Source organism: Scyliorhinus canicula, chromosome 13 (assembly GCF_902713615.1).
Source record: "Scyliorhinus canicula chromosome 13, sScyCan1.1, whole genome shotgun sequence".
Lineage (NCBI taxonomy): Eukaryota > Metazoa > Chordata > Chondrichthyes > Carcharhiniformes > Scyliorhinidae > Scyliorhinus > Scyliorhinus canicula.
The window spans coordinates 153725684-153752166 of record NC_052158.1 but is presented as its reverse complement, the minus strand read 5'-3'; the positions used below and the strand labels follow the sequence as shown (position 1 = coordinate 153752166).

Below are 26483 nucleotides of genomic sequence, written 5' to 3'. Positions count from 1 at the left end.
TGCAAACCAGATCAGACACCTTATTGAAACCAGAGAGCCGCTGAAAATTTCCTCACATCTGCTCCCTCAGTCCTTTGCTTTTAAAACTGCTGCTTTTTGAAGTATCAGAGATTTCGAAGAAACCCCACAATACTTTAAAATCTTTGAAATCCTCAAAGATCCTTTGAAATACCTTAAATTCATTCAATTTCACAGTGTAATACATTTAACTAGCCTTTGATTGTTGCTTCATGGTTTAAACACAGCAAGCAGGAAATTTGTTTATTTATCTTTCCCTTCAGGCTTTATTGCATCTGAAATACTCCTCATTGATCTTAACGGCAATTTTAATGAACATTGTTCTTATTGAGAACAATAATCTATTCCAGATGGCGACTGGACAGGGCTCTGTCCAGCTGAACATTGCTCATGGGCCCCTCTGCCATGGTCAGGCTTCAGAGGGAGGGTCCCCTACAGGTCCTGGAGGTTGGGTGGGCTCGGGCTGGGAGTAAGGTGTTGAACTATGGACCCTCCGCTAGGGTTGGCCACTTCAACAATGCTAAGTGCTTTCACTGCCTATAGTGATGAGATGGAGGCTGAGGGGCTTGGATTAGGGGGAAAGGGAGGTGATATCCGGTGGGTGAGTGGATGGTTGTTTGGCTCGGGACCTGGGTCCCCTGGGGGCGGGGCGGGGGGGTGTTGCATGGGGAGTCCTGTGTGAAGCAGGGTCTGGTTATAGTTACTCTGGAGTTAGTTGTATTTTCTTTCATTTCCTCTTTCAGAGTAACTAACGGGGTAAACGTGCAGAACCATCTGGGGCAGTTTTCCGTCTTGCCAGCCGGCCAATGGGGTTTCCCATTTTGGGCAGCCCCATGCCATCGCGAAACCCCCGGGCTGCCGGCGCAACAAAGAATCGCGACAGCGGAGAAACCAGCCCCTGAAGTTAACAATCTAAATCGCTTCTGTCAGATGGTTCCCAGCCCAGCCCAATTGTCCAGAGGAAGTTAGCAAATCCTGGGAAAACCAATACGTGGGAACGTATTCCCCAGCACATCATAGGGGTCTCCCCTAAAGGCGACGCCCGGAAGCCCAGGAGTTATGGGCCAATGCGATAACTGGTGTTGTGCAAGATCAATATCGGGGTCTTCGCTTTTCTTTCTAGTAATGACTCGGGTGAAGAAATAGAGAGCTGTACATCCAAGTTTGCCGATGGCAGTAGTTGAGGATGATCATTGAATCCGATTCCTATACATAATGTTAATCGAAGCAGGATGTTGCAAAGGGACGTGAGCAACTGAAATGAGTGAGCAAATCACTGGAAAATGGAACTCAACGTGGGGAAGCGTGAGTTCATTCACATGGAAAACAAGGAAGATAAATTGAGTATTTTTCGAGATGGTGAGGAACTGGAAACTGTAGACGAGCAAAGTGATTGTAAATCCAAATCTTTCCGGGTCACCAGACATGTACAAACAAGCAACCAAAATGGCGAATGGAATGTTGATTTTTATCTCCAGGGCCTGGATTAAAAACAGAAGGAAATGATTGTTCAGCTGGACAGAGCCTTGTCCAGACACCATCTGGAATAGAGCATTCAGCACGGCAGGAATGATATATGAGCTTGGAAGGAACGTTGTACAGATTCACCAGAAAAACACTGGACTGAATTATGAGGGCAGGTTGCATAAGCATGGCTTTCATCCTCTTGCAGATTGAAGAGGAATCAGATCAAGATAATAATAATAACCTTTTATTGCCACAATTCTGAAGTTACTGTGAAAAGCCCCGAGTCGCCACATTCCGGCACGGGTACACAGGGGGAGAATTCAGAATTCTCCGCTGGTACGGGAATTGAACCCGCGCTGCTGGCCTCGTTCTGCATCACAAACCAGCTGGTTTAGCACACTGGGCTAAATCGCTGGCTTTTAAAGCAGACCAAGGCAGGCCAGCAGCACGGTTCAATTCCCGTACCAGCCTCCCCAAACAGGCACCGGAATGTGGCGACTAGGGGCTTTTCACAGTCACTTCATTTGAAGCCTACTCGTGACAATAAGCAGGTTTTCATTTCATTTCATTTTTTCATTTTCTAGCCCACTGAGCTCAACCAGATGTTTATAATGTTTTGAGGATTTGAAAGGGTGGATATGAGGTGGTGAGGGTCGAGATCAAAGCGACGTGTTATCAAAATTAGAGCAAGAACATTCAACAGTTACAACTTTTTCATAAATGAGGGAATCCAGTTTTGGGATTATTTCGCTCGCTAAACTGTGGATGCTGGGTCAACTTGATCTTTCAAGGTTGAATAGATAGATTGTATTTGGCTAGAAAGTAGTGAGGGATATGGAGCAAAGATGGAAAATAGAATTGAGAGACAGATCAGACATCATCGATTTGATTCATGTCCCAATGCCAAGCGAATGTTGAAAAGACCCTGTTCTCATCCGGACTTCACAGCCAGCGTTCCCAGTGAAGGTGATTGGACAGCAGTGACTGGACAGAATCCCGACTGATTCCTCCCTCAGCTCCTGGGTGTTGGTAACAGGGAAAAAGGCGACAGAAAATGCAGGGCGAATGGTAAAGAGCAAAGGATTGGGGCTGATTTAATAGTTCTTTCAACGAGCCAGCATTGAGAAAGGGGCTGAATGGTCTCACATGAGCTGTATGATTCTGTGCAATATACCACTCCAGCTATCAGCCCGACTGAGATCAGGAAACTCAACCTGTCAACAAAATAGTAACTGGGATCCGTTTCCGTAATGATATGTGGAGGGAAGGGTTGAACAACACATGATGGGATATTTTTAATTTATATCTCGAATTATTTTCAGTCTTGTGACACATACAGTTCAACAGTAGGAATATTAACACATTCAATGCTGGAATTTTCCTGACACCTACCTGAAAATCAAACACAGGTTGTGTGAAACTGGATTTAATGACATTGAGTTAAAAGTAGGACTTTGGACAAACTTTGCTCCAACTGAGAGAAATGTACAGTTCCTCCCTTCAGTTCTGAATAAGCTGTGGGCTGGAATCTCTGTTCAGGAAAGTATAGTCCGGATTCTCTGCCGCCTGCTGTTGGTACTGGGGTTCCCGATTCAGCGTCTGGGTTTAAAAACGGGGTCGCTGGCGGCAAGATTGGGGTTTGCACCCCCATCCAGCAGGTGGATACGAATGGATGTGAATGGATCCTAGTGTTCCGTTATCGCCCGCCTAGCGGACCCGGCACCATATTCTCCGAGCCCTCGTGATTCTCCGGGTCTCTGAGCCGGGAATTACATGGGCAGGGATCACTATTGGTATTTACCAGCGTGGCCCTGGTGTGTTGGGATCGCCGTGGGCCAATGGGTTAACCCCTTAAGGGAGTTGCCCCCAAAGTCCACCAGAGGGCCACCTTCCACCCCCACAATGCCAGGCCTGTTCATCTCTGAGACCCCCTATATAATGGGACCCCCACAGACCCCCCCAGAAAATAGACCCCTGTCCGGAAGCTAGTCCAGACAGGGACAAGTGAAAGCAATTACTGTCGCAACACTCACCTAGGTATACAGCTGCTGGCTCAGACACAGGAAGCATCACGTGTCCATTCCTGGAATGAGCAGAGCAGTGATCTGTGTCTAAACCCCTCGGATCCATTCGCTGGAGGCCATTCATTCATTTCTCTGAATTGGCCGGTGATTGACAGCTTCTACGAGCACAGCTGTGAGCCTTGCTTCATTCATCTTCCTTCATGGGTGAGTTACTCTGAAGTGCTCTGACCACAATGTTTACAAACATCAACAATTTCAAAAAGAGTTAAGTGCTGTGAAGTTCCAGCTGAGCACTTCAAAATCACTCAAGTGTAAAGGGGGATGATTGGAATGCACCCAGCTAATTAAAGGGTGGGGGGCTGATTCATGATTACTGATTTGTAATGGAGGGGGGGTCAGGGCCAGCTGCGGGACCTCGCTATCGGGCCGCCAGCTCAAACTGGTGGCCTGATAGCAGGATTCCCGAGGGAATCCCTTGTAATCCTTGCCATGCATAAACGTTTATGGCGAGGGTTAGCGAGTTGCTTCTGGGAGCACAAAACTCACCTCCGGCGGGATAACATATCTCCCAAATGGAGAATCCCGGCCTATGTTGTCCTGTAGCAGCTGAATAGCTTCAGTTTCGCATTGGCACGGGGATCGGTGTCCATAAGTGATTCAGTGTCCCTCGCCATGGTGTAAGGTTCCCCTGTTAATCCCTGTCTGTCCCTTTCTTTTCCCTTTTAACCTCTGTGCTTTTTGCTATTTCACTTTCTGTACCTGGACAATTAATGGCACCTATGTCTTTAAGATGGACTTCCCTTTAAATAAAAAACAGGAATCTACAGCAGCATGTGCTGTTTGGCCTGACATCAAAGAACAAATAACAAAGAAAAATACAGCACAAAAACAGGCCCTTCGGCCCTCCAAGCCTGCACCGACCACGCTGTCCAACTAACATAAAACCTTCTCCACTTCTGGGATCTGTATACCTCTATTCCCATCCTGGTCAGTGATGACACACCTTGATGGACTTGGCTATCGGCCATTGAGCTGTTCACTGATAATCTATGCTGATTGGTGTTGACTGTCCTGAGGCTGTTATTTTGTGTGAAGGCCCAGGCTAATAAAAGTGAAAGTGGCTCGTACAGCCTGGGAGTTCTAACTGAATGTGGCTGTCAGAAGATCCTCGTTAGCAATCCGACTGCTGGTTTCAAACACTCCCATCCTGGGAAGAAAGCCGGCTACAATGAGTGGGATTCTCCGACCCCCCGCCAGGCCGGAGAATCACTGGGGGGTGGCGTGAATCCCGCCCCCGCCGGCGGCCAAATTCCCCAGCACCAGAAAACTGGCGGAGCGGGATTCGGCAGCACCGGTCGGCAGCCGCTCGCAGCGGCACCCCTGGCGATTCTCCGGCCCGTGATGGGCTGAAGTCCTGCTCGTTCTATGCCAGTCTTGCCGGCGTAAATTGAACTATGTCCCTTACTGGCGGGACCTGGTGGCGCAGGCGGGCTCTGGGGTCCTGGGCGCGGGGCGATTCTGCCCCGGGGGTGCCCCCACAGTGGCCCGGCCTGCGATCGGGGCCCACCGATCCGCGGGCAGGCCTGTGCCGTGGGGGCATTCTTTTCCTACGGGTCGGCCGCTGTGGTCCTCCGCGATGGCCGACGCGAAGGTGAACCCGTACCAGCCTCCCCGAACAGGCGCCGGAATGTGGCGACTAGGGGCTTTTCACTGTAACTTCATTTGAAGCCTACTTGTGACAATAAGCGATTTTCATTTCATTTCATTTCATTTCGAACCCCCTTGCGCAGGCGCGGGGATGACGTCAGCAGCAGCTGACGTTCCCACGCATACGTGGACCCGCGCCGGCTGGCGGAGTCCCTTCGGCCCCAGCTGCCGCAGCTCCAAAGGCCTCCCACGCCGGCCGGCGGGGCGCCAACCACTCTGGGGCGGGCCTAGTCCCTAAAAGTGCGGAGGATTCCACACCTTTGGGGCGGCCCAACGCCAGAGTGGTTCACGCCATTCCATCCCGCTGGGACCCCCCGCCCCGCCGGGTACGGGACAATCCCACCCCATGACTTCAGTGTCAGGAACAAGGAGACTTATCTCCCTTCTTCCATTTTAATCCCAATCATTTGAACCATTTCCCTTCCCCTGTGTGTGTCAGTCTTGTGTGTGTTCGGTGCGAGGATGGGGCGGTAAAAGGGGGGAGTAGTAGACTATCTGGCCGCTATTTCATTCCAGTTATTGCATATTTTAACTTTGTTCCTGTTATTAGTTATTTCGTTCAACTTTCAAACCTGATGGCCATTACTTATTGAGCAGTCAAGGGGCCAAAGATTCTGCAAATTTCATATGAATTATTGGTTGATTTACTTGTGTTGGGACTGCGGGGTCTGTGGGGCTGTAATTGACCGAGCACTAGCCCAGGGTGTCATACCAATGGTGGGAACCGCAAAGAATTCCATCACGAATCCTGCGATTGGCCACAATTTGAATGGGCAGCCTGATAGCGAGGTCTATTGGCTGGCACTCTGCATCGCAATTCCTGGCCCCTCGACAAATCGGACATCCTTTCCTCCACCACATGAATCACTGGATCACCCTCCATCACAGAACACCTGCTCGAGGTTGACCTGACTCTCACCCACCAATCCCCCACCAGAGACCCCACCAGAAACCCCCTTTCAGACCCCCTCATCAGAGACCCCCATCAGAGACCCTTATCAGACCCCCACATGAGACCCGCCACCAGAGACTTCTACCAGAGACCCCAGCATAACAGGGAACCCCTCATATCAGAGAACCCCCCCAGAAAAGAGAACCCCCATAGCAGAGAACCCCCCCAGAACAGGGAACCCTCATAGCAGAGAACCCCCCCAGAACAAGGAACCCCCTTAGCAGAGAACCCCCCCAGAACAGGGAACCCCCATAGCAGAGAACCCCCCCCCCCCCCCAGAACAGGGAACCCCCATAGCAGAGAACCCCCCCCCCCCAGAACAGGGAACCCCCATAGCAGAGAACCCCCGGTAACTGGGATTACGGGTGGCGCATTGCTGGACTCTGTTGCACAAGTTGCATGTGGCCAACTTGGTAGAGGGGGGTGTAGGAAGAGGAGGAATGTTCTTCCGCTAGTGCTGGCAGGGTTGGTTCAAACCGTGAAAATGATTATACTTCTTCAGTTCTTATTTATGTTCCAAAATCTTTGGATTTTCCTGACTAAATTTTTTTGGGCAGGTAATTAGGATAATTTCAGCCTTTGTACAGGCAGGTAAGGTGCCTCGGGTTTGGAGAGGACTTTTCCAGAGCGACAGGCAATTGGGGAGGCTGGCATTGCCAAATTTGCTGAATGATTGTTGGGCGGCAAATGTTGAGAAGGTTTGGAAATGGGTTGTGGAGGGTGGGTTGGTTTGGGGGGCGGATGGAGGAGGCATCGTGCATAGGGTCGAGTGGAGGAATCTGGTGATGTCTCCGATTCCGTTCCTGCTGGCTCTATGAGTCCGGTGGCAATTTCCTTGCTGTGAGTTTGGTATCAGTTTAGGCACAGTTTAGGTTGGACGGCCTGTCGCTGCAGGTGGAAATTGTAGCTTTATTTCAGTGGGGTTATATTCAACATACAGGGTTTGGGAAGGAGTGGGAATAGAGAGGTTTAGGGACTGGTTTGTGGAGTGTAAATTTGCGGAGTTGGGGGAACTGGTGGAAAAGATTCAGCCTCTGAGAGGGAACAGGTTCCGGTACTTGCAGATTAGCAATTTTGTGAGGGAGGTGCCAGCCACGTTTCTGCGGTTACCGCCCCCTTCGCTGCTCGAATAGATAGTGTCTGAGGATAAGGGGAGGGCAAGATTTCTGATAATTATGTGCAGTTAATTGAGAGGGAGAGGGCTTTGCTGAGAGCCCAGAGGAGGATCCTGTTGGGGGGGGGGCAATTTCCGGGGCCGCCATTGGCAGCGGGGTGGGCGAGGAACGTGGTGGAATTTTACATTTGGGGAAAATAAAGATAGGGGCGGGCAATATAAATGCTGACCTAACTAGCAATGCCTCCGTTCCATGAAAGAATTTTTTTGAAATTCCAGATATAATTGCAATCCAAGAGATAAACGGGAGGGAGGAACTTAAAACAATTAAGTGGTTAGCACTGTTGCTGCACAGTGCCAGGGCTCCTGGTTCGATTGGGTGACTGTGCGGAGTCTGCACGTTCTCCCCGTGTCTGCGTGGGTTTCCTCCGGGTGCTCCGGTTTCCTACCACAGTCCAAAGATGTGCAGATTAGGTGGATTGGCCATGATAAATTTCCCCGAGGAAAATTGCCCCTCTGGACCCTTTTGCATTCTCTCCTCTCATCTCAAACCTATGCCTTCTAGTTCTAGACTCTCCTATCTTTGGGAAAAGGTGTTGACTGTCGACCTTACCTATGCTCCTCATTATTTTATAGATCTCTATAAGATCACCCCTAAGCCTCCTATGCTCCTGGGAAAAAAGCCCCAGCCTATCCAGCCTCTCCTTATAACTCAAACCATTATAACTCAACCTTAGTAGCATCCTAGTAAATCTTTCTGCACTCTTTCTAGTTTAATAATATCCTTCCTATAATAGGGTGACCAGAACTGAACACAGTATTCCAAGTGTGGCCTTTCCAATGTCTTGTACAACTTCAACAAGATGTCCCAACTCCTGTATTCAATATTCTGACCAATAAAACCCAGCATGCCTGAATGCCTTCTTCACCACCCTGTCCACCTGCCACTCCACCTTCAAGGAGCTATGAACCTGTACCCCGAGATCTCTTTGCTCTGTAACTGTCCCCAACTCCCGACCATTAACTGAGTCGGTCCTGCCCTGATTTGATCTACCAAAACGCATCACCTCACATTTATCTAAATTTAACTCCATCTGCCATTCACCGGCCCACTGGCCCAATTGATCAAGATCCCGTTGCAGTCCTAGATAACCTTCTTCACTATCCACTATGCCACCAATCTTGGTGTCATCTGGAAACCTACTAACCAAGCCTCCTACATTCTCATCCAAACCATTAATATAAATAACAAATAGCAGTGGACCCAGCACTGATCCCTGAGGCACACCACTGGTCCCAGGCATCCAGTTGGAAAAGCAACCCTCTACTGTGGTGATGTGCCGATGGGTCATATCATAGTTGGATGGTGTGAGACCTCCAACCAGCAGGTGGTGGTACAGACACCCCATGTGGTTTCAAGACCAAGGTCATGTGTCTGGGAACCTGTGTATAAAGAGAGGCATCTCCACTGATGGTGAACAGGTCACTAATGCCCCAGTAAGCAGAGGTGTGGCGATGCCTAGAAATCTTTGGACACTTCACCACACATCAACGACCAGGAAGAGGCCGTGACAAAGAAAACAACCGAGAAACGCACTGGGGCACTTCACCGTGTCCAGAAAAAAACAAAAAGAATAGGATGAGAAGGCTGGGAGAACCATCCTATCGTGAACCACCATATCCCACCGGCCTACCAGCATCGGCAGCACGGTAGCAAGCAACAAAGTGCCCGAAAATTAAAACAAAAATGACTGATAATGCAGTCGTGGACGCAGGCCTTTCAAAAACACAGGGCAAAGCACAAGACAAACAAGAAGCCAGCAAGTGAACCAGGCTCTGCAGAAGTGGACACTGATTGGAAGCCTTGATTTCTGCAAAGAATGCAAATGTGCACTTTCTTTAAAACGTGCTCACTGTGTCAGTGATATGCCATATCTCCATAATATGTAAAATGTAATGTTTCCTGTGAAAGAGAATTTTAGATTCATGATTTGTGAGGAAGGTTGATGTGGCGTAATACCTCTGGGTCATATCATAGTTGGATAGTGTGAGACCTCCAACCAGCAGGTGGCGGTACAGACACACCATGCGGACTCAAGAGCAAGGTCATGTGACCGGGGACCGGTATAGAAAGAAATGCTCATCTGGCAATCTCCAGAAGAACATGAGATAGAGGGTAATAAGACGAACATGTAACAGGACAGCAGAAGTTGTAAGTTCCAGAGGAGCAGCAAGACTCCATGGTAACCTGTTCTGTAAGATTGCCATCTTACTGCACAAGACACAATAAAAGGATCTTGGTTGGACAGATCAAAGTGTTTGGTGAGTTAATCTTAAAAGTACCAGGGTCAAACACAACATCTACAGCCACTCTTTGGCTTTGGTCGGCAAGCCAATTTTGTATCCAATTGGCTACCTCGCTCTGGATTCCGTGAGATTTAACTTTATGCAACAACCTACCATGCAGTACCTTGTCAAAGACCTTGCTAAAGTCCATGTAGACAATGTCGACCGCACTGCCTTCATCATCTACCTTCTTGGTTATCCCTTCAAAAAACTCAATCAAATTTGTGAGACATGATTTTCCACTCACAAAGCCACGCTGGCTGTCCCTAATCAGTCTTTGCCTCTCCAAATGCCTGTAGGTCCTGGACGGGATTCTCCGAGACTCTGCCCTGCAATCGCGCTCGGCACGGGGGCGGAGAATCGGGCATCGGACCCGTGATCTAGTCTGACACTTTCCCGCGATTCTCCGGGCAATCGCTGCCAGTCATGTGTGTGCGGTCGACACGTTGCCGGTCGGGGGCTATTGAAAGAGGCCCCCCCGTGGCGATTCTCCACTGATAGCTGGCCGAGTTCTCGCCGGCGTGGTTCTCTCATGGTTCCACCCAGCAGGAGCTCAGAGTGGCAACTGCGGACCCAGTCCACGGCCGCCCTGGTGGGGGGGGGGGGGGGGGGGGGGGGGAGATCCGTCACCGTGGGGGGGGGGGGTGGGGGGGGGGTCCTTCAGGACGGCCAGGTTCGTGATTGGGGATCACCGATCAGCGGGCACACACAATCTGGGGGGGGGGGGGGGGGGAGGGAAACACCTACCTATATTGTTGGGGCTGGCTTGCTGTGTGGGTCCGCCATGTTGCGCGGACCCACGGCCGGAAGCGCAGGGCCCCGTATCGGCAGCCGGAGCTGCGTGGACTACTCCGGGGCCCTGAAAGCCCCCGTTAAAACGGAGAATCATTCTGGACTTTCTCCAGGAAAGTCCAGAGTGATTCGCTGCCCATTTTCTCGCGGGCATGGGGTCATAGCCCCATTTCCAGAGAATTCCACCCACTGTCTCTCAGAATACCTTCTGACAACTTACCAACCGCAGACATGAGGCTCACCGGTCTGTAGTTGTTTTGTACTTAGATTCCCAAAAGCCATTTGAGAAGGTGACACATATAAGGTTACTACACAAATTAAGATCAGGGGCGAAATTCACCGAAGTCCATCGTGACGCCCTTGACCGGCGGGCAAAAATGGCGCTGGTGACTCAGGCGTCGGGGCCCGCTTATCAGCCCGAAATCGCCCGTCCCGAAAGGGCCAGTAGCGGAGTGACACTGTACGCGTCAGTTTCACTCGCTGCGGAAGTGGCGCGCCGGTTGACGTCGGGCGACATCAAGAACGCCGCACGGCGTTGGGAGGGGGGGGTAGGTAGGGGGGGGTAGGTAGAGGGGGTAGGTCGGGGGGTAGGTAGGGGGGTAGGTGGGGGCGTAGGTGGGGGGTAGCTAGGGGGGTAGGTAGGTAGGGGGGTTGGTAGGGGGGTAGGTGGGGGGGTAGGTGGGGGGGTAGGTAGGGGGGTAGGTGGGGGGTAGGTAGGTAGGGGGGTTGGTAGGGGGGTAGGTGGGGGGGTAGGTGGGGGGGGTAGGTAGGGGGGTAGGTAGGGGGGTAGGTAGGGGGGTAGGTAGGGGGGTAGGTAGGGGGGTTAGGTAGGTAGGGGGTAGGTAGGGGGGGTAGGTAGCGGGAGGTAGGTTGGGGGGGTAGGGGGGTAGGTAGGGGGGGTAGGTGGGGGGTGGGGGGGTAGGTGGGGGGTGGGGGGGTAGGGGGTAGGTAGGGGGGGTAGGGGGGAGGGGGGAGGGAGGGGGTAGGGGGGTGTGGGGGGTAGGGGGTGTGGGGGGTGGGGTGGGGGGTTCGGGGGGTGTGCGGGGTGGTGGGTAGGGGGGTACGGGGGGTGTGGGGGGTAGGGGGTAGGGGTGTCAGAGTCCGCAACCAACACGGCTGGAATAGATGTGAATGCATTGTTTTTTTTAAATGGCGAGAATATTGTGCTGCGTGCCTATCTGAGAGAGAAAGAGAAAAAAATTTGCTGCACTCTTGGTGATCCTCATTATTTATTACTCCAAATGTTTGAACTTAATTATGCCATCTTGCAGAACCTTGAGGTTCCCCCCCCCACCACCCCCCACCCATACCCCCCCACCCCCAACCAACCCCTATCCCCCCACCCCAACCACCCCTACCCCTACCCCGACCACCCACCCCTACCCCTACCCCGACCACCCACCCCTGCCCCGACCCCGACCACCCACCCCTACCCGGCATGCGATGTAAGTGATTTCACTCTCTCTCTTCACAAACCCTCCCCCCCAACCCACCGGTACTCGAGGTAAGTGATTTATCTCTCTCTCTTCCTAACCCCCACCCCCAACAACCCCCCCCCCCCACCCACCCCCACCCCCACCCCCCCGGCACTTGATGTAAGTGATTTCACTCTCTCTCTTCACAAACCCCCCCCCCCCCCCCCCCAACCCCCAGGCACTCGATGTAAGTGATTTATCTCTCTCTCTTCCCAACACCCCCCCCACCCCCAACAACCCCCCCCTACCCCCCTACCCCTACCCATACCCACCTACCCCCCTACCACTACCCCTACCCCCCCGGCACGCGATGTAAGTGATTTCACTCTCTCTTCACAACCCCCCCCGGGCACTCGATGTAGGTAACTGAACGGCGTCAACCATCATCAATGGTTGACGCCGTTATAAATCCAACTTTGATTTTCGCCGACGTGACCGATGGCCACGTCGGCGGGACTTCGGCCCATCTGGGCCGGAGAATAATTAAACCTAAAAAAACAATGGCATCCTGCCGGCGCCAGCCGTTCTCCGAGGCGGGCGGCGGGATTTGAAGAACGCCGTTTTATGGCAGGTGGGAGAATTTTGAACATGGCGGGAGCGGGAATATCGGCGCTCCCGGGCGATTCTCCGACCCTGCGTGGGGAGAATTTCGCCCCACAAGTGTAGGGGGTAATATATGAGCATGGATAGATGTTTAGCTCACTAACAGGAACCAGAGAGGGGAAAGAAATTGGACATTTTCCAGTTGATAAGATGTGACAAGTGCCAGAGGGATCGGAGCTGGGGTCTCAGCTATTTACAATATATATTCTTATGACCACAGCAGATGTCATCACGCGAAGTCCCAGAGGAAAACTTGGCTGACCGACAATAATCCTTTGAATTTTATTCTGAAAATGACAAGGAACCTACTGACCACAGCAGCACAGAATTCCACTAACACTTTCTAGATCTTAAAAATTGAAAGCTTTATGAACGACAAGAGCAGTTACAGTAACGTAGACTTATACACAGGACTGTTGGAGCTGGCCAGGCTGTGAGTTAGGAGGGAAAGTACAGGATGTGGATCAGTGTCACATATCTCATTGGTTGAAAAAATAAACATAGACAATAGCCAATCTTTTGAAGCTTCCGGTGCAGTATATCAGCTGGTGTCTAACGTTGCCAAACTACTTCCCATCAAAACTCTCCTCCCACTGCTGACCCTGTGCATTCTGCCAAGTGAATCACTGGTTGCAGAATAACACGGAGCATTAAAACTGTTGCTCTGGAAACCTGGCTGGATCTTGCAGTTGTTCAACTGCAGAGAAACGAGAGAGCGAGTCGCTATCGCCTGTTTGAAAGTGTGGCAGAAAGTCCCCATCGACTCAGGAAGCAAAGGTTTGTTCAGTTTTACAAAGTGTCACAATCCTAGATATTATTAGAATTGTTTTGATCAAATGCAAGGTTCAACTCGGTTCTCTGAACAAGCTTAAAAACGCGTCTTTGTTTTCTGCATCTTTATTTTGCTCAGCCAAATCTCTGAGGACAAATCAAATGTAGGTCACATTCCTGTTAATGTGTGATTCAAACCAGTTGCTGAGTATTGGACTGAGCGATTGTACATGTGAGCATTCCAGTGCTGAACTCTCTCTCTTGCTCAATCCCACTGAACTGTGGGAGGTTGGGAGCAGGATCTGTTCCTGTGCCGTTCATCCCACATATTCCCAAGTAAGTATAACAAATTGCTGGTGTGAAGATGTAAAACTGAGGCTGAAAAACAATCATTGCCGCGGGGGGAGATTGAGGGATTTATCCTTCATAGTAACAGCTGATACTACAATAACATTCGGGGGTTGTCACCACACTTCGATTTGGTGAGAAGCACTGACATCAATGTGAGTGTGTGACTCTTCCCAGAATAAGATAGAATGAAGGTATATTTCCAACTCTTGCTGCTCATTGAGGGTCTCCCTCATCTCTTTTTAAAAAATAAATTTAGAGTACACAATTATTTTTTTTTCCAATTAAGGGGCAATTTAGCGTGGCCAATCCACCTAACCTGCACATCTTTTGGGTTGTGGGGGTGAGACCCACGCAGACATGGGGAGAATGTGCAAACTCCACACGGATAGTGACCCAGGGCCGTGATCAGACCAGGGTCCTCAGTGCTGTGAGGCACCAATGCTAACTACTGTGCCATGTGCCGCCCCTGGTGGGGTGGTTGGGGGGGGGGGGGGTGGGGTGGTTGGGTGGTTGGGGGGGGGGTGGGGTGGGGTGGTTGGGGGGGGGGGGGGTGGGGTGGTTGGGTGGTTGGGGGGGGGGGTGGGGTGGGGTGGTTGGGGGGGGGGGGTCCCCTCATCTCTTGGAGGTTTCTCTTCATCACTGAGGGTCCGTCCTGGATAACTGGGAAAGGGAATTACATCAGCGTCTGAAAAGAAAAAAATGTTAAGCCCCCTGGGGAAAAGGCAGAGTGACTGCAGAGAGACAGCACAAGACGCGGCTGCCCGAATGGCCTCCTCCTGAGCTCTAACCGTTCTGTGATTTAGCAACAAGAAATAGAATTAAGAATCACAGCGCTGGGACTTCTGGTGACCATGTGTGAAAGCAGGTCGCACACAAGGTGGCTGGTGCTAAGGTCCCGGTTTTTTGGTCCTTTTTCCCCCCATCTTGGTTGGGAAAGTTTGGCTTCGAACCCAGTTGTCTGGTGTGGCGGTCGGGTAAGGTTGTTGGGGGTTGTCGAAATTTGTGTCAAAGAAGATTGGTGGAAAGGAATCCCTGGGGAGTTGGGGAAGTTTGGATGGCCAATTGGAGCAACAAGGCGAGGATCTAAAAGAATCATTTAAAGCCACTGTCAAGGAGGCGCTGGGCCCGATACGGGAGCAGCTTGGAAAACGGGCAAGGCCGAGAGGGAGCGGTGCGAGGCGTAGTAGGGCATGGAGGAGGCCTTGTCGAATCACGAGGTTCAGCTGGTCTCATTAGAAGCTGAAATGCTGCTTATGGCAGACAGAAACAAGAGCTTAAAAGCCAAAGTGAGTGACATGGAGAACAGGTCGAGGCTGATGAACCTCAGAGTGGTGGGCTCCCCGGAGGGAGTGGAGGGCTCGAGGCCGACCGAGTATTTCTCGGGAATGTCCTCTCGGCTGGTGGGCAGATGCGAGGTCTTCGCTCTGCCGGGGTTGGACAGGGTGCACGGGGCCTTGCGTCAGAAGCCGAGGCTGAACGAGCCGCCACGTGTGGTGACCGTGCGGTCTCATACCTACCAGAGGAAGGAGAGAGTCCTCGAGTGGGCCAAGAAGTGTTGGAGTATCGGCTGGGATGGATATATGGTGCACATATACTGAACTGGCGAAGCGGAGGGCAGCCTTTAATAGGGCGAAGGCGGTGCTGTGCGGTTCGAGTGGTGTTTCCAGCGAAGCTGAGAGTCACGTTGGATTCAAAGGACCATGACTTCGACTCGCTGGAGCCGACCGAGGCCTTTTGTGTTTGAGGAGGGTTGCTGGACAGCTTTTTTTTCTGACTGTAAAAGTTAGGCTTAGGTAATTGCATTGAATAATGTAATATTGTGGGTTGTGTTTGTTAAATTTGCGGCCTTGTCGTTCTCCCTGAACGACCGGTGGGGATCTTTGTTTTTTTTTTCTTTCTCTTTTGGAGATTAGGTCCACGGGGGATGGTGGAACGAGGGGGCTTTTGATCTGATAATCGGAGGGAAAGAGAAACATGGGGCTGCACCTCCGCCAGGGCCTTGGCCATTGCTGCCTGCACTGCGGCCTGTACGTCTGCCCTAGTCTCTGCTTTGTTTACCTGCCAATGTTCCCACAGCACCTCGGCAAAGGCTGCCTTCCGGTTCCAGCTCCCCCATGGACCAGGGGGAAAATGCTGCTGTCTGCCCAGTTCTTTTTGTTGCGGCGAATCTTCCATTCCGCCGCTTCGTGCGCGGATTAGCTTGTCTGAACAGGGCTCCCACATTGCCCCGTCTGCCTTTGGTGCCCCTTCTCCCTCTGCTTTGACTCCCTTCTGGCATTTATTTACCCCTTTTTCCCCCCTCCCTTTTTTTCCCCTTTCTTCACCCCCCTTTTTCCTCCTTTTTCTTTTCCCCTCCCTTCTCTCCCTTACCACTTATTTTTAATAAAATTCTTTTCAAGAGAATTTGTTTCTTTTTAAAATAAAGTGAAAAAAATGTCTTTCTCTTTAAAAGTTTTCTTTTCAAAGTTGTTTTTTTGAAAAAGGGGAAGTTCTTTTTTTTTCCCCTCACTCACCCAGACGCGAGAGAGAGAGGCTTCTAGCCGGGCCGAGAGGCCCTCTTTGTTCCTGCCTCATGGTGGTTGCCGTCGGGGGGGAGGGGGAGGGGGGGGGCGTGGCAGGGGGGGCGTGGAGGGGGGGGGGGGGGGTTGCTGACCTGGGGGATTGGCCATCCTCACCCAGCACTGCCTACCAGTCCGCCTGATGGGGGCCACATGGGGGGTGGGGGGCAGTGTGATGGGAAAGGCCAGCACCCCATGCTGGGATCACCGGACAATGGAATGTGACATTGGGGCGGGAGTCGGAATCTGTCAAACTATATGGACCTCCAGAGCTCATCGCACTCGGGGGTCATCATCATCCTCCGCCCCATGGACCACCCCCTAATACTGCCAACCCAGGGCCAATACCCTATGGTGCAGCTGGTGGGAAGCTCAGAGTGGGGTGGAGGTGCTGGATGGGGGGGATGAGTGGAGGTGCAGGGATGGGTATGTGGGGGTTGGACGGGATGGTTGAACTCCTGGTGGCCAAGCCCTAGTTGGCGAAACTGGAGGCGATCAGGTGGTCCCATGCTCGACAGCTCGGTGCAAACATCATGCGGCCTCCTCTGCCTGCCCGCGTCCCACGTCCTGACCATCCTGACCGTCCTCCGCATGTTCCTCGCCGGAGGAGGCCTGGCGCTCCCTTTCCTCCACCAGCATCTTGCCCCTCTGCTGGCAATGTTGTGGAGGATGCAGCAGGCCACCACGATATAGGAGACCCTCCTGGGGCTATACCAGAGCGATCCAGGCACCTGAACCATATCTTGAGGATGCTGATGCCGTGGTTATGCCGTGGCCGTCATTGTAGCCGTTCTCCACATCGGTCTGGGGCCTCCGCATAGGTCACCAGCCACAACTGCAATGGGTAACCCCTGTCGCCCACGAACTGATCCCTCGTCCGCGAGGCTGCCTCGAAGGTGTAGGGCACCATCGAGTGCGCCAGGACAAAAGCGCATGCACGCTGCCTGGGTATCGGGCGCAGACATGCACACACCAACTGCACGTTGAGGGAGTGGAAGCCCTTACTATTGATGAAGGGCACCCCCTCATACGCAGTGCTCGGAGAAGACGTGTGCCCCATCTATCACCCCCTGGAACTGAGGCTTGCCTGTGTTGGCGGTGAATCCCTGGTGGGCTGGGTCCAGACTGAGGTTGTGTATTGTTCCGCCCGGGTATATAGGGCATCCGTGACAGCTTGGGTGCACCTGTGAACAGATGTCTGTGAGATCAAAACAGCTCGCTCCTTCGGGCCAGGGAGGAACTTATAGTAAAAGTTTTCAGGGCAACTGTCACCTTAACAGACACTGGGAATGGGTGTCCTCCCCCACCCCCCCCCCTGGTTCCAGGTGCGCTATCATCAGGCACAGGTATTGCATGGTCTCCCTGCTCAGCCGCAGTCGTTGGCGGGTCCTTGAAGGGCAGGCGCTGCCGGTACAAACGAGGCCTGATGTGACGCCTCCTTCACCCCCCTCCCCCTCGGCCTGTTGGATGGACGGCTCTCCATAGTCACCGGCTGCCTCCCAATCCTCCGGGGCAGGCTCCTGTTCTGCAGCGTCTTCTCAAGCAGCTCCCGCGAGTGCAGCTTCATCGTGTCCGCAAGGTCTGCGATGGTCAGGCAGATGCCAAACATTCCTGGCTAAACTCAGAAAGCCATTGTCCGCGATCGGGTGGGTCTGGGGCTGGATCCCCCCCCCGTACTCATCCAGGGTCAATGGGTTATGTTGACAACCCACCCACTCCTTCCCCAAAACCCTGCCCTCTGTACCACCCCATTGGCCCCATCAGTGCCCGGCACCGGGTGGGGGGAGGGGGGGGGGGGGCTCTAACTCCTCTACCCAACACATTGAGGGGCTGGTTTAGCACACTGGGGTAAATCGCTGGCTTTGAAAGACGACTTAGGCAGGCCAGCAGCGCGGGTTCAATTCCCGTAACAGCCTTCCCGAACAGGCGCCGGAATGTGGTAACTAGAGGCTTTTCACAGTAACTTCATTTGAAGCCTACTTGTGATAATCGATTTTCATTTTCATTGTCATCCCTGAAGGCAGGGGTACAGGTGGCTGCCGCTACCCATGCACCTATCTGCGGGGTCTGCTGTGGGTGTCATCCTTGGGTGGCACCTAGTTGTGGGGTGGAGCCACTGTTTGTCACAGACCGGCACCCTGTTTGGTGGCCTGCATGCAGACAAGGCCCACGGATTGGGCTGGCCGAGGGAGGGGAGCACCCATTGGGACCGTAGCTGCGGTGTGCCGTGGGCCCGCTTTGCGACACATGGGTTCTTCGCACCTGGATAGATGGGCGCAGTGGGCAGGCAGGGTTTGGTGGTATCCAATGGTCCTGCGGGGTGGGTTAGCTGATAGTGCCACCAGTGGGGCCAGTGTGCCAGGGTGGGTGGCAAAGGCTATAGTGCATGCAAAAGCTGTTCGGAGTGCGCTCCACTCTTCTCCTGCTCCTCCTGCAGTGGGGCAGGTTTAGCACACTGGGCTAAATTGCTGGCTTTTAAAGCAGACCAAGGCAGGCCAGCAGCACGGTTCAATTCCCATACCAGCCTCCCTGAACAGGCACCGGAATGTGGCGACTAGGGGCTTTTCACAGTAACTTCATTGAAGCCTACTCGTGACAATAAGCGATTTTCATTTTCATTTCATTTCAGTGCCTTGGCTGGGTGCATTCAGGAGTGCCAGGCACCCGGTGGGCCACTGGCTGCACTGGATCACGCCCGCCACATTGATAGTTCTCCTGGGGTCTGAGGGTTCCTAGGGGGGTGGTGGCCTGACTTTGCACCCATATGGCCGGTGGCATTTTGCCCATTTACGGGTCACGATGGGCAGTCAGTGGAGTGCACAGCCTAACGGCAGGTTTGACCGGTGATCCATACCTGGATACCCCAGCCCAGGCGCCCCTCCCACCCCTGCTCCTTCCCCCGGCCAATAAAGACAGCAACAATTTATACTGCATGATGGATGGCCCACCATCCAGCGGCACAACTCTATCCAGGTTCTATCCAGATAGTGTGGAGGCGATGGTGGTGTGGTATTGGCACAGGATAAGTTATCCAGGTACCCAGAGGGATGCTTTGGGGACTTGAGTTCAAATCCACCATCAAATCAATAAAACAATGGAATTAAAAGTCTAATGATGATCATACCATTGTTGATTATCATTAAAAAAAAGCATTTGGTGCAGTAATGTTTCACTATTTAAAAGCGGCTTTGATTTTAAACCAATTCCTGGCAGTTAAGAGTGGAGTCCTCTCTACATTCTCCATCCCAATGCTTCTACCAATCAGAGTTCATCCAGCAAACCATCAACACTCTCTCCTCATGCAGTATAAATTGTCGTTGTCTTTAATATTGGTTTAAATTACATAGCTGTCCACATGAGTGCAAGGCAAAGTGTTTTGATAGGTCGCACTCATCAGCAATATCTCTGAATATTCCATGTTCCACCCACCACCCCATTGGTAACCTCATCCATGTTCTACGATGCTCATACTGGGGAAAAAAATGCTTACATTTATTTTCTGTGGACACTCACCTCGTAACTGTGTCTGCCACTCCTGAAATCCTGAGATTAATAGAATAATTTTCCTGGACCTCATTACTCCAAAACAAATAGAAATATTTGTGTTTCTAGGAAACTGTGGGCAGGATTCTCCGCGAACTGGCGGGGCGGGAAACTCCGGCACGAAGGAGTGGCGTGAACCACTCCGGCGTCGGGCCTTCCCGAAGGTGCGAAATCCTCTGCACCTTCAGGGGCTAGGCCAGCGGCGGAGTGGTTTGCGCCCCGCCAACCAGCGCGGAAGGGCCTCCGCCGGCTGGCGCGAGTTGGTGCACACGCGGGAGCGTCAGCGTGTGCTGGCGTCATCCCAGCGCATGCGCAGGGTGTTCAGCTCCACGTCGGACACTGTAACAGTCCGCGAATAGAGTGCCCCCACGGCACAGGCCAGCCCACGGATCGGTGGGCTTCAATTGCGGGCCAGGCCACCATGGGGGCGCCCCCCGGGGCCAGATCCCCCCGCACCCCCCGAGAACCCCGGAGGCCGCCCACGGAGCCGGGTCCCGCCGGTAAGTACCTACCTTAATTACGATGGCGGGACGGGCCTAAAATGGGTGGCCGCTCGGCCCATCACGGACCGGAGAATTCGGGCGGCCCTGGGGCCCATTGCGCACGGCGGTCCTCGCCATTCTCCCGAGGCAGGCGGCGGGATTCACGTCGAAGGGATTTTTGGGGGGCCGGAGAATTAGGCAGCTGGCGGGGGCCGGATTCACGCCGACCCTCGGCGATTCTCCGACCCGGCGGGTGGTTGGGGAATCCCGCCCTGTATTTAATTCAGGATTGTGTAGTAGTTAACAAGTTGAGATATAGATCTGAAGATTGGTTTACAAATCGGAAAAGACTGATTTACTCTACTATATATTTCAGACAGTTGAGGTGGAAATGGCTGACATGGTGAAGAATGATGGAAATGTCTTTGTACCAAACCAACTCCCACCGGCCCAGCCACAGCCCAGCGGCCCACAGTTGGTCCAACACTTGGAAAATGGTCCTCTCCACCAATCCATAGCTGCAATGTTCGATCAGAATAATTCTGGTGTACAGGAGATGCGCAAAGGAAAACTCAAAGCCCTGGGTGTAAGTGCATTTCTCAAATGTGGGAAATATTGGTTATATTTTAGCCGAGCCCCGATGAGAAAATCAAAGGTGCAATGTGCGACATAAAATGGCATTGTTGTGGATTGTATTGCTTTGCGTTTGACTGAACTGCAGGAGATTACCCAATGGGGAAGGGTCACGGAATGTGATGATGATGTGGAAAGACTGAAGATCTGGAATCCAGGAATTAAATCCCGTTGTGGTCAATGGGGAAACAAAATCCAAAAGATATACCTGGAATCAATGACAATAACCATCAATATATTGGATTGTCATAAATAAACAGTTGGTTCACCGATGTCCTTTAGGGAAGGAAATCTGTCATCCTTATCTGACAAAGAAACACAGAAAATAGGAGCATGGGGCCATTCGGCCCTTCAAGCATGCTCCGCCATTCATTATGATCATGGCTGATCATCCAACTCAATAGTCTAATCCCGCTTTCCCCCATATCCTTAGACCCCTTCGTCCTAAGTGGTATATATAACTGCTTCTTTAAAACATACAATGTTTTGGTCTCAACTACTTCCTGTGGTAACTAATTCCACAGGCCAACCACTCTCTGGGTGACGAAGGTTCTCTTCATCTCTGTCCTAAATGGTCTCCCGTATCTTCAGACTGTGACCCCTGGTTCTGGACACATCCCACTATTGGGAATAATCTTCCTGCATCAACTCTGTTTAGTCATAGAATACCCACAGTGCAGAAGAGGCCATTCAGTGCTTCGAGTCTGCACTGACCTTCTGAAAGATCACCCTAACGTAGGCCCAATCCCCCGCCCTATCCCCGTAATCGCACCTCAGAGCAATCTTTCAGCTAATCCACCTAACCTGTACACCTTTGGACTGTGGGAGGAAACCAGAGCACCCGGAGGAAACCCACGCAGAAACACTGGGAGAACGTGCAAACTCCACACAGTCGCCCAAGGTTGGAATCAAATCTGGTTCCGTGGTTCTGTGAGGCAGCAAAGCTAACCACTGTGCTCCCGTGCCACCCCACTAGTCATTTGTTCACTACTCAGCCACAGCAGGCAAGGAGATGGGCCAATGACCGTGAACCGCCAAGCTGTTGGAGAAGCTTTCCCAGGAGACTTCGGGGACCAGTCATGAGATTGCTGCACCTACGGCTGAAGGATACGCCCAAGGCAAGGCTGCTAGAATCGTCAGTACTACCCAGGCCGGAAACCTAAGCCACCTCAGGCCTGGGCCTTTCAAATCCACCAGCTCAAATTGGACGAAGGAATGTAGTTGAACTACATCATCCACCTCAATGTCCTTCAGGGAAGGAATGTCCAGTTTGGAAATAAAAGCGGATTGTCCCACTTTCTCAATGCAATCCTTCAAATGTGGGATAGGATAAGAGTCCGTTCTTGTAACTGCATTCACCGTCCTATAGTCCAAACACAACCGTTGGGCACCATCTGGTTCAGGTACCATCACTATGGGTGAGCTCCATTGGCTGCAACCCACTTCAATTATGCCATTTTTAAGCATACTCTCAATCTCTTTGTTAACCTGTGCCAATCTTAAAGGGTTAAGTCTATATGGATGTTGTTTGATTGGAACAGCGTTTCCCACATCTACATCATGTATAGCATTTTAGTACTTCCCAATTTATCTCCACAAACGTGCCCATGTGATATCAATAACTCTTTCAGGTCAGTTCTGGATTTGGTTCGTCAATTTGAATTAGAATCATTAAAACTTCATTTTTCTCTCCTTCCCTTTCAAAGTACCTTTTAAGCATATTCACATGACACACTCATGAGTCTTCCTTCTATCTGGTGTTTTTACCACATAATTGACCTCACTTAATTTCCTTTCAATCTGATATGGTCCACAAAACCTAGCTTTTAAAGGCTCACCTACCACTGGTAACAACACTCAAACTTTATCCCCACTGACAAAACTACGAACTTTGGATTTCTTGTCCGCTACCCGTTTCATCACATTTTGTGCAACTTTCAAATGTTGTCTAGCCAATTTACCTGCTCTATTTAATCGTTCCCTAAAATTTGACACGTAATTCTGATTTCTCACCCACCAATTTTCTTTAATCAATTTAAGTGATCCTCTTACCTTATGACCAAAAATCAGTTCAAAAGGACTAAATTTGGTTGACTCATTAGGTGCATCCCTAATTGCAAACAGTACGAATGGAATTCCTTTATCCCAATCCTCTGGATAATCTTGACAATAAGCCCTCAACATTGTCTTTAATGTCTGATGCCACCTTTCTAACGCTCCCTGCGTTTCTGAATGGTACGCAGTTGATTTAAATTGTTTTATTCCTAAGCCATCCATAACTTCTTTGAATAACTTTGAGATAAAATTTGATCCTTGATCCGATTGTATTTCTGTGGGTAGTCCATATCTAGTAAAGAATTTAAGTAACTCCTCCACAATATTTTTAGCTGTAATATTGCATCCTGGAATGGCCTCTGGAAACCTAGTAGATGCATCCATTATAGTCAAAAGATATTGATTCCCATTTTTTGTTTTAGGAAGCGGTCCTACACAATCAATTAAGACCCTTTTAAAAGGTTCCTCAAATGCTGGAATGGGTATTAAGGGCGCTGGCTTTATCACTGCTTGAGGTTTCCCTATCACTTGACATGTGTAACATGATTGACAAAATTTAACTACATCTTTATGTAGTCCAGGCCAATAAAAATGTTTCTCGATTTTTATCTTTAGTTTTCCTTATTCCCAAATGACCTCCACTGGTACCTCATGTGCCACTTGCAACACCTCCTTTCTATATCCTACCGGCAATACTACTTGATGAACTTCTGCCCACTTCTCCTTCGCCTGCATATGTAAAGGTCTCCATTTTCTCATCAAGACATCACTTTTAAGGTAATAACACTCTGGTATACACTCAGATTCCTCTTCTGTGTATGTTTTCTGATACATCCGTTTTATTTCTATATCTTTTTGTTGTAACTCTGCCAATTTTGCTGAACTAAAAATATCCACCTCATCCTCCACCTGTTCTTGTTCTTTTTCAACCATCTGATCAAAAATCATTTCTGATAATTGCACTTCAACTTCATCTTCACTCTTTGATTTCTCCTCTTGTCTTAACCTGTGACTTTGCAACTTTATTTCCACGCAATCCAGAAAAATCCCAGGATATTCGTCCTTGAACACTTCAGTTGCCCGATTTTCTACTGGCTTATCAACCACAGTAGGCATCATTCCCACCTGCATCCAGCTATATCATTACTTAAGATAAACTGTATTCCTGGACGAGATAGTTTCTCTATTACTCTTACTACCTATGCACCACTCTTCACTGGACTTTCCAACCTTACCTTATATAGTGGAACACTACTCCTCTCACCCTGAATTCCACATATTACCACCTTTTCTGGCAACATTCTTCCCAAACTACATAACTCCTCATCTTTTACCATTAAAGATTGTCTAGCTCCCGTATCTCTTAAAATTGTGACTTCTTTACCTGCTCCTCCTGATACACATGCGTAAACTTTACCCACACAAGTAAATTATTTAAAGCGATCTGGCACCTTCTTATCAATCACCTCTTAACCAGGCTGTACAATCTTTTGCCCCTCCTTTGCTTCACTTGGGCTTTCCTTTACCACTTTAACAAACCCCACTGTCTTATCCTGTTTTACCACCTCAGCCTTCCCAGTGCTTTTCTTCAACCACCAACACTGTGACTTTACATGGCCTAGTTTATTACGTGAAAACATTTGAAACTTTTCATCTCTTTTCCACCCTCCTGGATCTCTTTTTTAATCTGAGGTACACTCTCCTTATTATCTCCCATCAGATCACCTTTACCTTTTACCACTTGAGTATTTCTCATGTCCCCAGTTTCTATCCTTCAAAGGTTGAAACTGATGTCGGAAACCAAGCTTTGATTTATAAACTAATTCATAATCATCTGCCATTTCTGCTGCTAATCTGGCAGTTTTAATCTTCCGACATGAGTTCCCACTACATCAGGAATTGAATTTTTAAACTTCTCCAAAATTATAATTTCTCTGAGAGCTTCATACGTTTGGTCTATTTTCAAAGCCCTTATCCAACTATCAAAAATACTCTGAGCCTTTCAAACTCCATGTATGTTTGACCAAATTCTTTCCTTAAATTCCTAAACCTTTGTCTGCGGCTTCAGGCACTAGCTCATATGCACCTAAGATGGATTTTTTCACCTCCTCATATGTTCCAGATACCTCCTCTGGTAATGATGCAAACACTTCACTGGCCCTACCTACCAGCTTTGTTTGAAACAGTAATACCCACATGTCCTGTGGCCATTTCATTTGTTTAGCTACCTTCTCAAATGAAATGAAAAAGGCTTCCACTTCCTTCTCGTCAAACCTTGGCAATGCTTGGACATATTTAAATAGATTCCCACCAAGCCTTCGACTTTGACGCTCTTTCTCACTATCCTCATCACTACCATCCAACTGTACGTTTCCCTTTACATCTGCCAATTTTAACTGACTGTCATGTTTCATGGCCATTTTCTGAAGTTCAAACTCTCTCTTCACCTTTTTCCCTGATCTGTATCCCCCTTTCTTTTTCTTTTTGTTCCGCTAGGGCTATTCTTTCTTTTCTAATTTCTTCTCTCTCCTTTTCTTTTCCTCTCTCTCTCTTTCTTTTTCCTCTCTCTCTTTCGTATTCAAGCTGCTTTAATTCTTTCTCATGTTCCATTTGTTTAATTTGCAACTGAATATTTGCCATTTCCAATGAATCAAACTGTATCTCAGGCAACTTTAAATGCTTAACCACCGCCATAATTACCTCATCTTTTCACATTTTGTCAGGTAATGTTAACTGCAATGTTTTTGCCAAATCTAACAGTCTGCTTTTAGTCTCCGTCCGTAAGGTACTGCGTGTGACCGTCTCCACCCCCCAAAACTTCTGAGCCTCTGAAAGAGCCATTGTCCACAACACACTCCCCATTTAAACTAAAATACCACACTTGAAAAGCAACCACAATATGCTCACCCCTCACTGTCTGTAAGTTCATTCAGCCAATCCAATAGATAGACTTTTATCCCCCTCAAGCCCCCAATTATGGGTCCAGGTTTACAGAACCCTAAAGTGTTTCATGGAGTTCAACCGACCTGCAACTTTTAATAGATTGTGGCGTGGGAAGCACACGACGTACTCTCCAGGTGTGATACAGCAATTATGGACAAATGGTTTTTAAAGCAAAACAATGTTTATTCTATGAACTCAATTGAACCTTTTAAAAACAAACATTGAATATCTTAACACCCGTTACTTCAAAGATAACTCCAAAAGACTACAACACTAAATAATCCTTCAAACTGTTCCTTTAAATATCCAAAAGACTTCAAACCTTCAAAAACAGACATGAGGTTACATTCAATATATTTATAGTCTTTGGATTTGCAGACGTCAACAGACCAGCTCTGTGTTCCTGCAGCTCTCAGCAAAACACACAGACACTCCCAGCTTTCTCCTCAAACTGAAACCAAAAACAGAAGTGAGCTCAGCTCCCCCCACCCTCTGACATCACTTAAATAATATGATCAGCTCCATTTCTTAAAGGTACATTGCTTAAACATTCATTTCTTAAAGGTACTCTCACATGACATGGTATCCAGGAGGTTAGTCACCATCAACACCGCAGATGGAATTTAAGTCATTCCTTGGCCTCAGTAAT

General features: G+C 50.0%; 2 protein-coding genes across 2 annotated transcripts in view; both read left to right on the top strand.

Moving 5' to 3' along the window:
• Positions 1 to 13060: 13060 nt before the first annotated feature.
• Positions 13061 to 26483, top strand: part of LOC119975465 (membrane-spanning 4-domains subfamily A member 4A-like) — a 33472-nt gene continuing 20049 nt past the window's right edge. The window contains exons 1-2 of the mRNA XM_038815155.1: positions 13061 to 13275; positions 20580 to 20789. Coding sequence (XP_038671083.1) covers positions 20595 to 20789 — 195 coding nt within the window. The 5' untranslated portion in view covers positions 13061 to 13275; positions 20580 to 20594. The remainder of the gene's footprint in view (positions 13276 to 20579; positions 20790 to 26483) is intronic.
• Positions 13512 to 26483, top strand: part of LOC119975466 (membrane-spanning 4-domains subfamily A member 8-like) — a 252233-nt gene continuing 239261 nt past the window's right edge. The window contains exon 1 of the mRNA XM_038815156.1: positions 13512 to 13605. The gene's annotated coding sequence lies outside the window, so the exon portion shown is untranslated. The remainder of the gene's footprint in view (positions 13606 to 26483) is intronic.